Below are 13,131 nucleotides of genomic sequence, written 5' to 3' on the forward strand. Positions count from 1 at the left end.
CCCTTACTCAATAAATGTACTCAAATAAAAGGCCTACCATGTGACATTATGATACTGCAATAAATATTAATTCATTTTAAGGCTTTTTTTTTGCAACTTTACTAGGGGTAGAAATAAATATTGTCAAAACTGTATGCCAACATAAACCCAAACACACATAAAGCAAGCAGCTGACAAGAGCTTTCGCTGCTCTGGTGAACAAAGTCCTTGATGAATAAGCAGCGTGGGACATAATTAAACTCTAGATACTGGTGAAAACTCCACCCATTAATAAATGATGTCTGGTTTATCAAAAAAAAAGCATGCTATAAATTATCTCAACCTTTTCATGATGTGACATTGACTTCCTTCTTTGTTATTTATGGATTAAATGAAGAAAAAATAAACTGCTGTATGTCTAAACATGTAACATAATTATGGATCATTTGCATGCTTGATACATTAAGTATTGGCCATTGTTTTTTTTCTCCAGAATTGTCAGCTAAGAGCTATGAACTGACCATTCATCTGGCATGTGCATTAGTATGATTGGTTGTGAAGAACAAGGGCACCTTGACTTTTAATTCTGAACCTCCACTTATACATTTATATGACAATGGCGTTAGCAACAGTTCCATATTGATTTCATGTCTGTTTCCTGCTGACAGATGGTTTTGCTACAAACACAGGAAGGTGAAGATATCAAAAGCTCTAGCTTAAACATGCCTCGTCAAAAGAGCCGTTACTAATGTAGACTCCATGCTTCATAATAATAATCAATGATTCTTGATGAAAGTTGCGAGAAGGGCGGGGAAATAATCAGGAATGGTTTTATTCAGGTTTGGAGGATTTTGAAAAGTCACATAATTTATGCAGGCATAATATGGATATGTTCTGAGAAATGAATTTGTATCCTCAAGTTGTCACCCAAGATGTTTTTGAAGAGGAGGGCAATGATGAAAATTCATGAAGAACAGATGTGTGCAGAGGGAACTGATCTGATCTGAGTAATACTGATCCAAATATTTTTCCTCAAAAACATGGCACACTGCAGCTTCTCCCCATCTGTTACTTCAAATGCAACTTTGTGCTCTAGCAAATATTATTTCTTAGACTTGCTCTTATAAAATGTGAACATCTGTCTCATCAGATTTAAAGGGACAGGTCAAATGTTAATGTTTCATTAATAAATTATTGGATTTTAGTGTTTAATAACTGCTTTTCTTCCCCCCTGTGCAGCTCCATGTGATGCTGATGCCTTCTTTTGTCACAGTAACATGTGCATAAACTACACTCTGGTGTGCAATGGCATGCAGAACTGTGTCTACCCCTGGGATGAGAATCAATGCAAAGGTGAGATGCAGATGTGTAAGGAAGTCTAAGACTGGATAGATGTGTTTTCAAAGGTTCTTACAACAGGACCAGCACACAGTAACATTGCAAAAGTCTTAATCGCCCTTGAACATTTTTACATTTTGTCACAAGACAAAGCAACATCTTTGTTGTATTTTCTTGGCATTTTATGTTATGCCAAGAACAGATGTGGGTAGTAACTAGTTACACTTTCTTAGTTACATTTACTTAAGTCATTTTTGCCAGGAAAAAAAAAACTTTTAGGAGTAACTTTCCTGGGCTTACTTTTTACTTTTACTTGAGACAAATTTCGTTATACCCTACCTACTCCGAGTAACTTCACTAACTGTGGAAAAAACATGTTTTAACCCCAAAATCACACAAACATACAGTAGAAGTTAAAGGGAAACTTGTTTGTACACATGCTTCTTTGTTTGTCAGTACTTTTTTTTACTCTTAATTGAGTAATTTTTGGATGGCTACTTTTTATTTTTACATAAGTAAAAATATGTTGAAGTAGTGCTACTCTTAAGTACAAAATACAAAAAAATTAACAAGGAAAATTCTTGCAAGGTACTGTATGTGCATTTATGTAGCATATTTTCATGTTTATTATTATTATTTTAATTTTTTTTGCTTATTTATGCCAATATCTGTTCTGCTACTTTTTCTGTAGTGAAACAAAATTCCTAGTTGTCATCATGCACTGCCTATTTAAAAATCCAGATACAACCGGACAACAGTGTTCAATAGTTGTTTGGTCTGTGTTGGCACCAATTGGACCCATTAGTTTTTAACAAGAGACATCTGTTTTCTATGACAAGGCCAAAAGAACAGGTGCAATTGATGAAGTGGATGAACACAGAGGTCTTGACCCTGGCAATTAAATTAATAGTGTTTCAATAAAGTGTTTGAATGGCCTCTTTTTTCTGCACTCCAACAACCTTCTAAGGCCTCCCAAATGACAGAAAAACTGCGAAAATATGTTTGTGTTTTTAAAAAATATATATAAAGACTTACGAAAATTGATCTGTGTTTAACAGAATCTCTGTAGAGTGTAGAATATCCCGGTTCTGGTTTTAAGAAATCAGTGAAATTGGACTTTAGTTACATGCTTACTAAGAAGTTGTAAACCATATATAGGCACTATTTCCAGCAACAGTATGGCATCGTATTTCCCTAGTATTTACTCCGGGGCATTCTCTGTTGACAAAGGCTTACAAATAAGCATGTCAAGTGCTTGGGGTGTTAGGCAATGTGCCTCTTTACCAATTAAAAAGAATAAACCTAATTATTCATATTAACATGAAAAATCTGAAACAATGCTGTATTATCAAAGCCTTTTTTTCACACATATTATGATAGAAGGGAAAGGGCAGACTCATAATACTTTAAAATGCTGCAGCAAAGTCATTTTAACTCCTCCAATCTGTCAGCCTTCTCATCCTTTGCACACATTGTCACCACAGCTTCAATTGTTCACTAAGAGTTGTCACTTTTATTTGACAACTATGGTCCTCAGGTTTAAAAAGTAGCAATTCAGTATATATGCATTTTTGTTTTCATACACCGAAAAGATGAACAGAAAGCCTCGTTTATAGACTGCACAGTTTGCGTCTGAATTATGCAAAACAAAACAAGAAAGAAGCTCTGTGGGATTTCCAGTCATCGTGCCAGCGTTTTTCTCCTGTGGTAATGCATTATGTCCACAATTTTTTGAATTACTGTGAAAATGTCAAGATTTATTCCTTTCCCTTTCACTCCGTTGAATGTAACCCATTAGTGTCACTGAAGCTCTGTGCACTGAGCTATGATTTCATCCAGCATTTGAATGTCAGTGATCAGAGTACAGATTGGTGTTATATGCACTGTTATGTGCATGTGTAGTTAACAGAGCTGATGTTGGTTTGAAGCACTGAAAAAATACATGATGATGAAGAAGAGACGGAAATGGAAAACAGGAATAAATCAAGAATAGAGTGATAAAGACAACTAATGAAAATAGTCTACTATTAGGAGTTTATTTGACATTTTATATACTTTATATACATTTTATACACTTTTTATACTCCTTCACTTCCAAATGTTTAACAAAGACTCAATTGCAGAATTTATGAGTCGCGCTTAAAAGTCAGGATTGTTACAGGTACCAACTACCCTAAATTAACTCTACCGTTTCCACTAAAAAAAGAGGCATTAATGCTTGATGATGATGATAGGTGCAAAAAAGCGAGGCACAACTTCTTTTTGGAACATCTGAGCTTATATTAATGAGGGTAAATACTCAATCCCATTTGGTATTTTTGAGTCTGTGTGACGTAATGAATTGCCACATATACCTACCTGAAGTAAACATTGGTAAAGTGAGACCAGATAATTAACTATTTTATCTAATGACCTAACACTCAATGTTTTGTCTTCACTCTGCTATTACTGAGAAAATAATATTCGTATTTATCATGAGATTCTTCTTTTTTCATATAGGTCTTTATGTGTTTCTACCATTGCAGAGAAAACTAATACCAAATTCCTGGACAATCTGAATTCCACAAATGGGGCCATAATTGGTGTGACTTGCTGCATCGTCTTCATCCTCCTCATTGTCTCGGTAATTGTTCAGATAAAGCAGCCGCGTAAAAAGTACATCTTGCGACGAGAAGACTTCGACCCCACCATGTTTCAGGAGGTCTTCGAGCCCCCTCACTATGAGCTATGTACTTTACGGAGTGCTGCCACACCCACAGCAGCCTCTGCAGATTTGGTTGACTTGGCGGAGGACTTCGAGAACTACCATGCCCTGCGCCAGGCCTCCTCCCGCTGCATCCATGACCACCACTGTGGCTCCCCCTCCTGCCCTGGATCCGCGCACATATCGCAGCTATCGCTGAGTGGACGAGGGAGCCGGAGTAACTTAAGTGCCCGTGACTCAGGGGCCGCAGCAGCTCTGCTCGCAGACCTTCCACAGCCGCCCATGTCTGTGCGGCCGCTGCTGCCAGCCACAGGGAACCGCAGGAGCATCTTAGTCATGAAGCACAGCTACTCGCAAGAGGCGGCAGACAATGGGTGCGACCTGGACGATGACCTGGAAGAAGTTCCCACGACGAGCCACCGACTGTCGCGCCACGAAAAGGCAGTACAGCGGTCAGTATCCATAGATTTCTGATGAGGAAGGAACAGCTGCACCATAGTTAATGAAAAAGTTTGAAATGTGCAACAAATATTCACCTCTGTTTTTTCCGTTGTTGTTTTATTTGAGCATTGTTCTTAGTCTTCCTTTTTTGGTTTATTTACCATTTTACCTTTCACTTTTCAGTTCACCCTTTTTACTCATCTGTTTTCTGCCATCCCAAATTCTAACAAAGGGCTAAATACAGTATGTCTCATCTCGCATGCTCATCCTCAAACTTGTAACGCATCCCAGTTAGCTTTCTATAATTGTTCATATGTATTTGACAGCCATATTTAACCAACCTGTTCTTTGAGATTTGTCATTTTGTTGTCATTGATGCCATTTGTTTAGTATCTAATCTGACAATAATCAAAAGGGCTTAAATTGGTGCCTTGTTGAAATTTCATATATTTTTTACAATAATGCAAATTACAAAATATGCATTTGATTCCAAACTGTGATAAGGAAAATATGTTCTCTTGACATTAGCATCTATTTTATTAACAAAAATAAATATGTTGTAATTGCATCTAGACGGATTGAAAACTGCTGTGTTTACAAAAATACTGTATGAAGGAATCATAGATCATTTAAGAAACTTTACATGAACTTTGCATGCACTTTCTATGTACTCATTCCAGGATATTCCTGATTGTGCTATAATGATTAACTACAGTTGTGCATGCAAGGCTCCTTAAGCCTGTCAAATGACAAATTAAGTTTATTACATTTACAGTGTGTAACACATAATGCATTCTAACCTCTATGCAAAATGAGTTTGATATTAAATGAAAGAGACATAACATTTCAGGTTCTGCCTCATTGGCTCTTTGAGCAAACATGAATCAGAGTACAACACAACTAGGGTCTAGGAGACAATCCCAAGGTAAGCACGCTTATCTAACACTCAACACCTTTTTTGTTGTGTAATTGACATCTCCCCCTGTCAGTATATACTTTTGTCTAATTTTTTATTTTTCCTTTTCTGTGACTTTTGCATGGGCTTTTTGTTATTTTTACCAGTTCAGTTTTGTATATATATTTTTTTATTTTTACTGTTTATCAAGATGGTCTTCCTGTTTGTAGCCATCTTGCTTTTAAAGTGAGTATGTTCATCATTAAAAAGCCTTTTCTCTAATAACCACTTTCACATGCATTGCCATGGACTTCTAGATATATATTTTTTAATTAATACCACTTAATATGTTATAACTCGTATTATTTCTCCAAGCAGAAGCACAGATCATTCCTTGCCAACTTACATGAGCGTCCTAGTTTGCACTCTCCTCATTGGTAGATTGAAGACTTCTGGCATCATAGAGAAGACAAACTCTTATATTTTTCTCAAATTAAAAAAACATTAATCTTTGTATTTTTTGTTACTATCGTTTACAAATTTTTAGTGTAACCAAATGCAACTTAAACTTGGATTATGATCATGAGAATTATCTCTGCCAATGACAAACAGCTTATTCTATTATTGGCTTGTTTGGTTTAATCTTTTGGATTGCAAGAATGATGTTTGACTACCAAGAGTAGCAATATAACAATTTTGTCATTTAGCAGACAAATTCTGTAGTGAGTTTGGGTTGTTGAAAAACAGTACACAAGCCCAACAGTCTGTCATCTCCTCTCTGTGCTGGTCACCAGCTTGGTCACGCACGACTGTGGGGTGTCATTCATTCTTCAATCACCATTTGTCACAGGTCAGCCACCGTGCTTGTGCTGGTCATTGTGTCATGAACAGCACACCCAAGCTGATCCCACAAGTATTCAATAGGATAGAGGTCAGGAACAGCAGTTTTCACCAAATTCTCTCTTTGATAAACCCTGTTTTGTGGCAACATTGGATTGTCACTGTCTCACCTCAAATGCCATCAGATTTTAATGCCAATACACATGGTTACAACACATAAAAGGTCATCTGGATGCAATGTTTTGGTCAAAAAAATTATTAAATAAGTAAAAAATTGAAATAGTGGGTTCTAAGTTAATCAAATTATGTGTTTATGGATAAGTAAAATGAGTGTAAACATTAATTTTGAACAAATTTAGAACAAATTACAACATAATATTTTATTTTTAGAAAGTTTGAAAAGTTTTCACTGACATTTCTTCTTCAGAGTGGTCTGAGATGGGAAAGTTTAAGTTGGTAAGGAATGACCCATGGAAAAAGAAAAGCATTCATATAGTCAGTATAAGAAACCTAATCTGCTATGATCGAAGCACAGGAATTAAAACCAAACACAGTTCTAGATTTTTAAGTCAAAGAACAATTTTGCACTTAATTAATAAAGCTCACTGAGATCCCCTATGCCATTAGTTACACCTACATGGGGATCCACTTATAGAATTGCATGACATATCAGTTCTTTTTATTATGCTTGTGTGTAACATTTTATGTGCAAATGCTCCATCACATTGCTTGCATGAAGTTGCAAAAACCCCAATGTGGCACAAGAAATTGTAAGCATACAGAACTGTTGAGTTATTTTTTAATCTGACTGATAGTTTGATTTAGTCAAAACTGTTTGATGAAGTAAAACATGATTGTGCTCCAAAGGGCCTCAGCTTCATGTGTGCATATAATGAAGTCGTTCCAATAATTACTACTCATTGTTATGTTTCTTATTGTGAGAAATGTGCTGTCTTAATGTGTCTGTGTCTGCTTATGCTGTACTTTATGTTGCATTGTCTCCATCATGTAGACTTCTTGAGAATAGTGCTATCCTGGAACAGTACGAACGGGCGTCACTGACACATGACAAAGCGGAGCGGAGATTTACACCAGCATGATGCTGATGATGATGAGGGGACACTTTAATGAAATGGATACTGGAGGTGTATTCATGGGCAAAGATTACAAAGGACTAGATGGAAATACTCTAGCCACAATGTTGTGAAGGACGGATATCTGAAAAACAGTCATCTGTGCTGCTGATGCAGTTTTGTGACTTTTATAGAAGGAACACAGTTCAAGGACCTCTGTTTGGGCTGCGAAACATCTGCGTTTCAACATAAATTCCTTCTGACCACAAAAGAAGTTTGATTGAACATATCTAAGTTCATTTTTCAGCATGTCTTTTTTTCAGTCAATGGCATACATGTTATGATTTTCACAACAAATTATACAAGCTTGCAATTGGTCTATTCTCTTTGAATTTAACTCTACGTATTACTAAACTATTTTTTTATTTTGGGTTTATGAAAGCTCGGTTTTATGTTGGATAACAATCTAAGGTAGAGGTGTGTGGGTTGTGCATGCTCTTTTATTTTCCATTAGACCATTAACATACTAACATTAAAGTTGAAAAGAGAAACACTTATTCATACACTATATGAGCTTCAGATGCTATTTAAATAGCATTCACAAATGAGTCAAATACATTGCATGGTGTGTGGGTAAATCACTACACGGCGTTCTTCAATCATATTTTCACAATTTAATTTGAGTTTGACGTTGCTGTCTTTTGATATGTTGACTAACTTTTTGACTTAAACTTTCACTTTAAAATGAGCCTTTTTGACAAATATTTAAGTCTGACTGACTTCTCTTCTACTGAAGCTCAATATCTTTGTATAAAAACAGACTTTTATAATAGGAAAAAATGAAGTGTTATACATTGTTCAACTTATCTGTCAGGGCTTATTTTGCTGATGCTTTTTAAAATAAATGCAATGCTTATTCTTTTCTTTGATTCATTAGATGTCAATCAGTTCCTTCATGTGTCCATTAAGCGTGTCCTCAGATTGTTGAACAAACCATTAATATCTCAAAATCCCAGACTTTTTATTAATACCTGTAACAGATTTAGTTGTGACATAATTCTTTAATAGTGTGTGTTTCTTCTGATTGAAAGTAAGGTTAACATTTTGAGGGGGCCCAGCCAGAATGTGTTACAGAATCTGGCCATTTATGGAGGGAGCTAAAGATTACAGTGATATCAAACACTTGGATCTCATCGCCAAATGTAAACTATATAAATATTAGTCATAACTTTATTCTGTTTCATATTATGTTACGTATTTGGGTGTATCTAAACTTATGCACAACTAAAACGGTAAAGAGGAACACTTTGTAAAAACATAAATTATCAAATAATGCATCTTTGTTTTGCTTAGTGCCTCCTAGAGAGATGGAGTGTGTCAAATTTATTCTGTCACTGTTCTTGGAAAATCATAATCTTATCTTCCATTGATATATGATTTTTTTCTTTTTCTATGTTTATTGGTTAATTAGAAAATACTGTATGTTCAAATCACTTGTGTGTTAACTACTTCATATCAAACTGACAAAATCGTGATCAGTGAAGACGAAGAATTTGGATAGATTAGCTTGTATAAGGTTAAGGTTATTTAATTTAAGTGTTATTTTATTGCAGTAATATTTTTGAATAGCATTTGCATTTATTCCAATGCCAGTGACATTAAATTGCAATGTACATGCAATTTAATGAATGTGCATTCCATGGTATTTTTTTAAATGCCTAAGAAAATTATTTCAGCATGGCTCTGCTAGGGATTAAATTATATATAATACAGCATAAGATGCATAGAAAATTGATGCCTGATCATAATTTATTTAAAACTAAGTATCTTTGTAAGCCACTGAACCACAATGCAGCTACTCAAGTTTCATAGAAATACACATGTTTACATAGCAAACATGAAAATAGCATATTGGGTGATATTGACAACTTCTGCTTCTTGGCTTTTTTAAAACAACAAATAAGAATTTATCTATTATTTACCTAATTTTAAAAATGATCTGAAGCCCAGAACATTTTTGTAATCATAGTGTTTATGTTTTTTTCTGGTATGTATACATTTATTGATGAAATGGGGTGTACTTCCATTATCACATGTCTACAAAAAAGAACAGTATAGCTATCCAAATAGCTGGTATAGTTTTGTAAGAAAAAACTAACAGATAAAAATGGTTTGTGTTTACAATCATGAGGATTATCATAGTGATTACACATCCATTAATCATAATTATATCCTGGTCATCATTATAAAATCAACGTTACACATTGAGCTTTAACAGTCAGTCGTTGGTGTTTAATTGAGTCACAGTCCAGTATGGAATAAAAAATATTAGTCTGTTTAGCTGCAGCAGTTGTTTTTAGATGGCTCCATTAATAAAATAAAATGACTTATTTTACACTGTTGACTTAAAACTATTTTGTAGGACATAACACGGCTTTGCTCTTAGGCTGAAGTAATAAATTTGACTCCGGTCTTTCCAAACCATGAATCTTTTTTTTCCTGTTGTTTTCCATCTATTCTGTCATTAATTTGAATGGATTTGTGTGCTTTCATTTTTTGTCATTTGGCATGACTTAATCTTTCTTAAACAAAGTACTATGGTTTGCTGCCCCGACATTCACCTAAATGGTTTTGGACCACAAAACTCAATTTCAAGAGGTTTCAGATATAAAGAGAAAACTTTACTGTTTGCCCAACATCAGAGCTGTAAGATTAAGGCTGCCCTAGCATGAATGATGCATTACAGTAACTGGTTTACACTTCAAATTTCCCAAACCTCACAGTCCCACTCACACACAAGCACACATGCAAACACACGCTCACATTTCCCCAACAAGGACCATTTTGCTAAAAGCAGTCTAATTTATTACATCAGATATGAGTTAATGATTAACTATACAGATAAAGATCTCTCAAATATTTTTCTCCCGGTTTAATGACTTATTAAATTTTAAGATTTACATAATCATACTCCTGTCTAGATAACTAGACAAGATTTAACACTTATTTACTGTTTAGTTTAACATCATGTTGCCATTCGGTGTTAAACTAAATGGGTGTTTAGTTTAACGCCCATTCACACTAAATGAGCGTTAAACTAAACCCAATTAGTTTTACACCGAATGGCAACATGCAAATGAGATTAGATTTAGCATACTGTTGTGCAACAGGAATTGTATCAATGTTTTATGACATTATGTAAACCCTATTTATTCACTATTAATAAAATTATTAGTAGAGTTTAATTTTGGGGTTTGTTTTTTTTTAGGAAAAAGAAAATCCGGGCACCATTTCACAGACTCGTTAACCAAACTCGTCAGTCTGACGAGTTGTGAATTGAACCCCACTGAACAGATAATACTTCACACATTTACCTGAATACACAACTTATTTTAAAAGCTTCTGAATTTAGAAACAAAATTACATTCCCCTTACAGTCAAAACATTCAGCCAACAACTCCCATATCAGACTACTAATTATGCAATCTACTGCTCTACAGACAATGAACAATCAAGAATCAAATCGACTAACTAATGAACTATAATTAAGGGATGGAATACTGAAATATACTTCAAGACTAATGAGCTAATTAAGAATATATGTGAGCAAAACATGTGAGGGTAGACAAGGAGAAAGAAAATGGGGAGGCGAAGATGTCAAGCGTCACGGCAAGGAAACCACTTGCGCAAAAAGCAATAAATCTTAAACGTTTGGCCTCGCATAGCCTTTAGAGCTACACAAAAGGCACAAAACACGTGTGTGTCACTTAGGAGGATTTTTCCACCGCCAATTTATCTCTGCAGCTTGTGATGAGTTTATTACGGAAGAGGATTAGGGCCACTGGAAAAAAAAAAATAAAACAGTTCTGACTTTAATCTCAGGATTCTGAGAAAAATTCTGAGAATATATATATATATATATATATATATTTTTTATATATTTTAAATATGATAATTTGTTATGATGAGATGGTCACATTTTTGGTAGTGATAAGTGCAAAAACTAAAACAGACAGACATAACTCTAACATTCAGTCCACACCCTTTTGTGTATATTTTTTTCTTAAAGTTTTGTCTAAATGTGTGGTTTTCTTTTCACTGTAACCACTATCAACACTATTTACTTTTATTGTTATTAGTGTGATGTACTTCATGCATGATTACATTTGTGCTCTTTTCATTACATAAACACAGGGTCATACACACTCTGACAAGTACCAATAAAATACTTTGTTTCTGTTCATAAATTGTAGACTTTTTCTGTTGTTTCTTAGTTCATAATCCAAAATCTAAAGAAAATTCACAAAGTATCTAGCACAGCTTGCACAATCGCTATGCAACAGATGCTCAAATGTACCCACAAACATAAATGCAAACCCATCTGCCAGTTCTAAGGTGGAAGTGCTACAATTTCTAATTGAACAAATCTGAAATGGCTCAATCCGAGGCAGGCCAGGCAGCAGGTTGGAACGGAACAGGGCCTGGAGCAGATTTTCAGTAATAGTGTCTTTATTTCTCTGCAGATACATCAGACAGATGCATCATTCCACTGCATCTTGCCAAGTTTGACATCATTTGGAGCTAAAGTTTCTCCCCTGTGTGCATCCTCAGTGATGAACTGTTACCCTAAGTAACTTTACTGCTGTAGAGTGTTGTGATCAGAATATATTTTTTAAGTTACTGATAAAGTTTTTTCTTCCGTCTTCTTCTTTGCCTTGGATGATAAAAGGTGCATTTCCCCCTTCCTGTGCAGTTCCACATCAGGTTGGGCTTGATGAGCAATGGAGCAACTGATTTCTGATAGAAGACAGACTTTTTATTTTAAGTAAAGTACCTTTAATGTAAAATTGCTCTTAGGTGAAAAAAGGACAGAATCAGGTTAATAAAAACATTTTCACATACACATACAAAACATACTGACCATTGCATATTTTCAATTTTGATGTCATGATTTTGCAGTTGAGAATCAGATTCCTTTTATATAAACACAAATGACAGTTCAGAATATGTGAAATAAAACCATGGTAGACTTACAAATTAATCTGCTGATCTTTAAACATTTGTTTAATAACACTTCAATCGCACTGTATTTTTTTTTTCCTCTCATACTTAATTCAAGTTTAACACTTGTTTTTGTTGGTATTTTTTTTTTCTTTACCTAATTTAGCTTGTATTTGATAACTTAAGAAAATGCTGGACTGAATTGTTTTCAATAAACTAATGCTTTCTGATTTAATTTTTGTGACTTTTTTTTTATTTTCCACAGAAGTTATGTTACTTCTACATTCTAATGAGCAGACCACATTAGCTGAATCTTGGAGAGTCAAAGGAAAATACGAACAGGGACACATCTTAAACTATGCAGACTTATGGAAAATCAAATCAGAGAGTACAAAATCTCAAAATATTTCATTTCAATAATGGAATAGTTTGGGTGTCAAATCTTATTTATGAAACTTCTTAGTTCCTTTGCTAATTTTGGATTATTTTTCTTCAAAAATCTGTTTTCAAGCAGAAATAGAATAAGATAATATGTTTTTTCTTAAGCTATGTCTATTGGGAACACAGTGGATCATGTTATTTCAACCTATCCCCAGCTTTCTCATCTTTCACATAATGCTCCTTTCTCTCCTCTGGCTCCATATTCAATAATTTCTTTCTGAATAAACCCACTATTCCTCTTCTCCATATGCCCAATGCATCTCAGCCTTTCCTTTCTAATATAGTCTCCAAACTACTCAGCCTTATTTCTAATTTGTGTCACTTCCGATAGAAATTGTGAAAATAATCTAAATTCGGTCTGCCCCCTTTCTTGTTGTTAATGGCATCGTCATTTGAATCCTTAATCCCAGATAAATAAA

General features: G+C 34.7%; 1 protein-coding gene across 3 annotated transcripts in view; it reads left to right on the forward strand.

Moving 5' to 3' along the window:
- neto1 (neuropilin and tolloid like 1) overlaps window positions 1-12,616 on the forward strand; it is an 84,052-nt gene extending 71,436 nt beyond the window's left edge. The window contains exons 9-12 of one of the 3 annotated variants that reach the window (XM_023326551.1): window positions 1,219-1,332; window positions 3,843-4,473; window positions 5,313-5,387; window positions 11,794-12,616. In XM_023326551.1, the coding sequence (XP_023182319.1) occupies window positions 1,219-1,332; window positions 3,843-4,473; window positions 5,313-5,373 (806 nt within the window). In that variant the 3' untranslated portion in view covers window positions 5,374-5,387; window positions 11,794-12,616. Of the gene's footprint in view, window positions 1-1,218; window positions 1,333-3,842; window positions 4,474-5,312; window positions 5,388-7,209; window positions 11,136-11,793 lie in introns of those variants that run through there. The other 2 variants (XM_023326552.1, XM_023326553.1) reach the window with 2 other exon arrangements.
- Window positions 12,617-13,131: the final 515 nt, after the last annotated feature.

The sequence above is a fragment of the Xiphophorus maculatus genome, chromosome 21 (genome assembly GCF_002775205.1).
Source record: "Xiphophorus maculatus strain JP 163 A chromosome 21, X_maculatus-5.0-male, whole genome shotgun sequence".
NCBI lineage: Eukaryota > Metazoa > Chordata > Actinopteri > Cyprinodontiformes > Poeciliidae > Xiphophorus > Xiphophorus maculatus.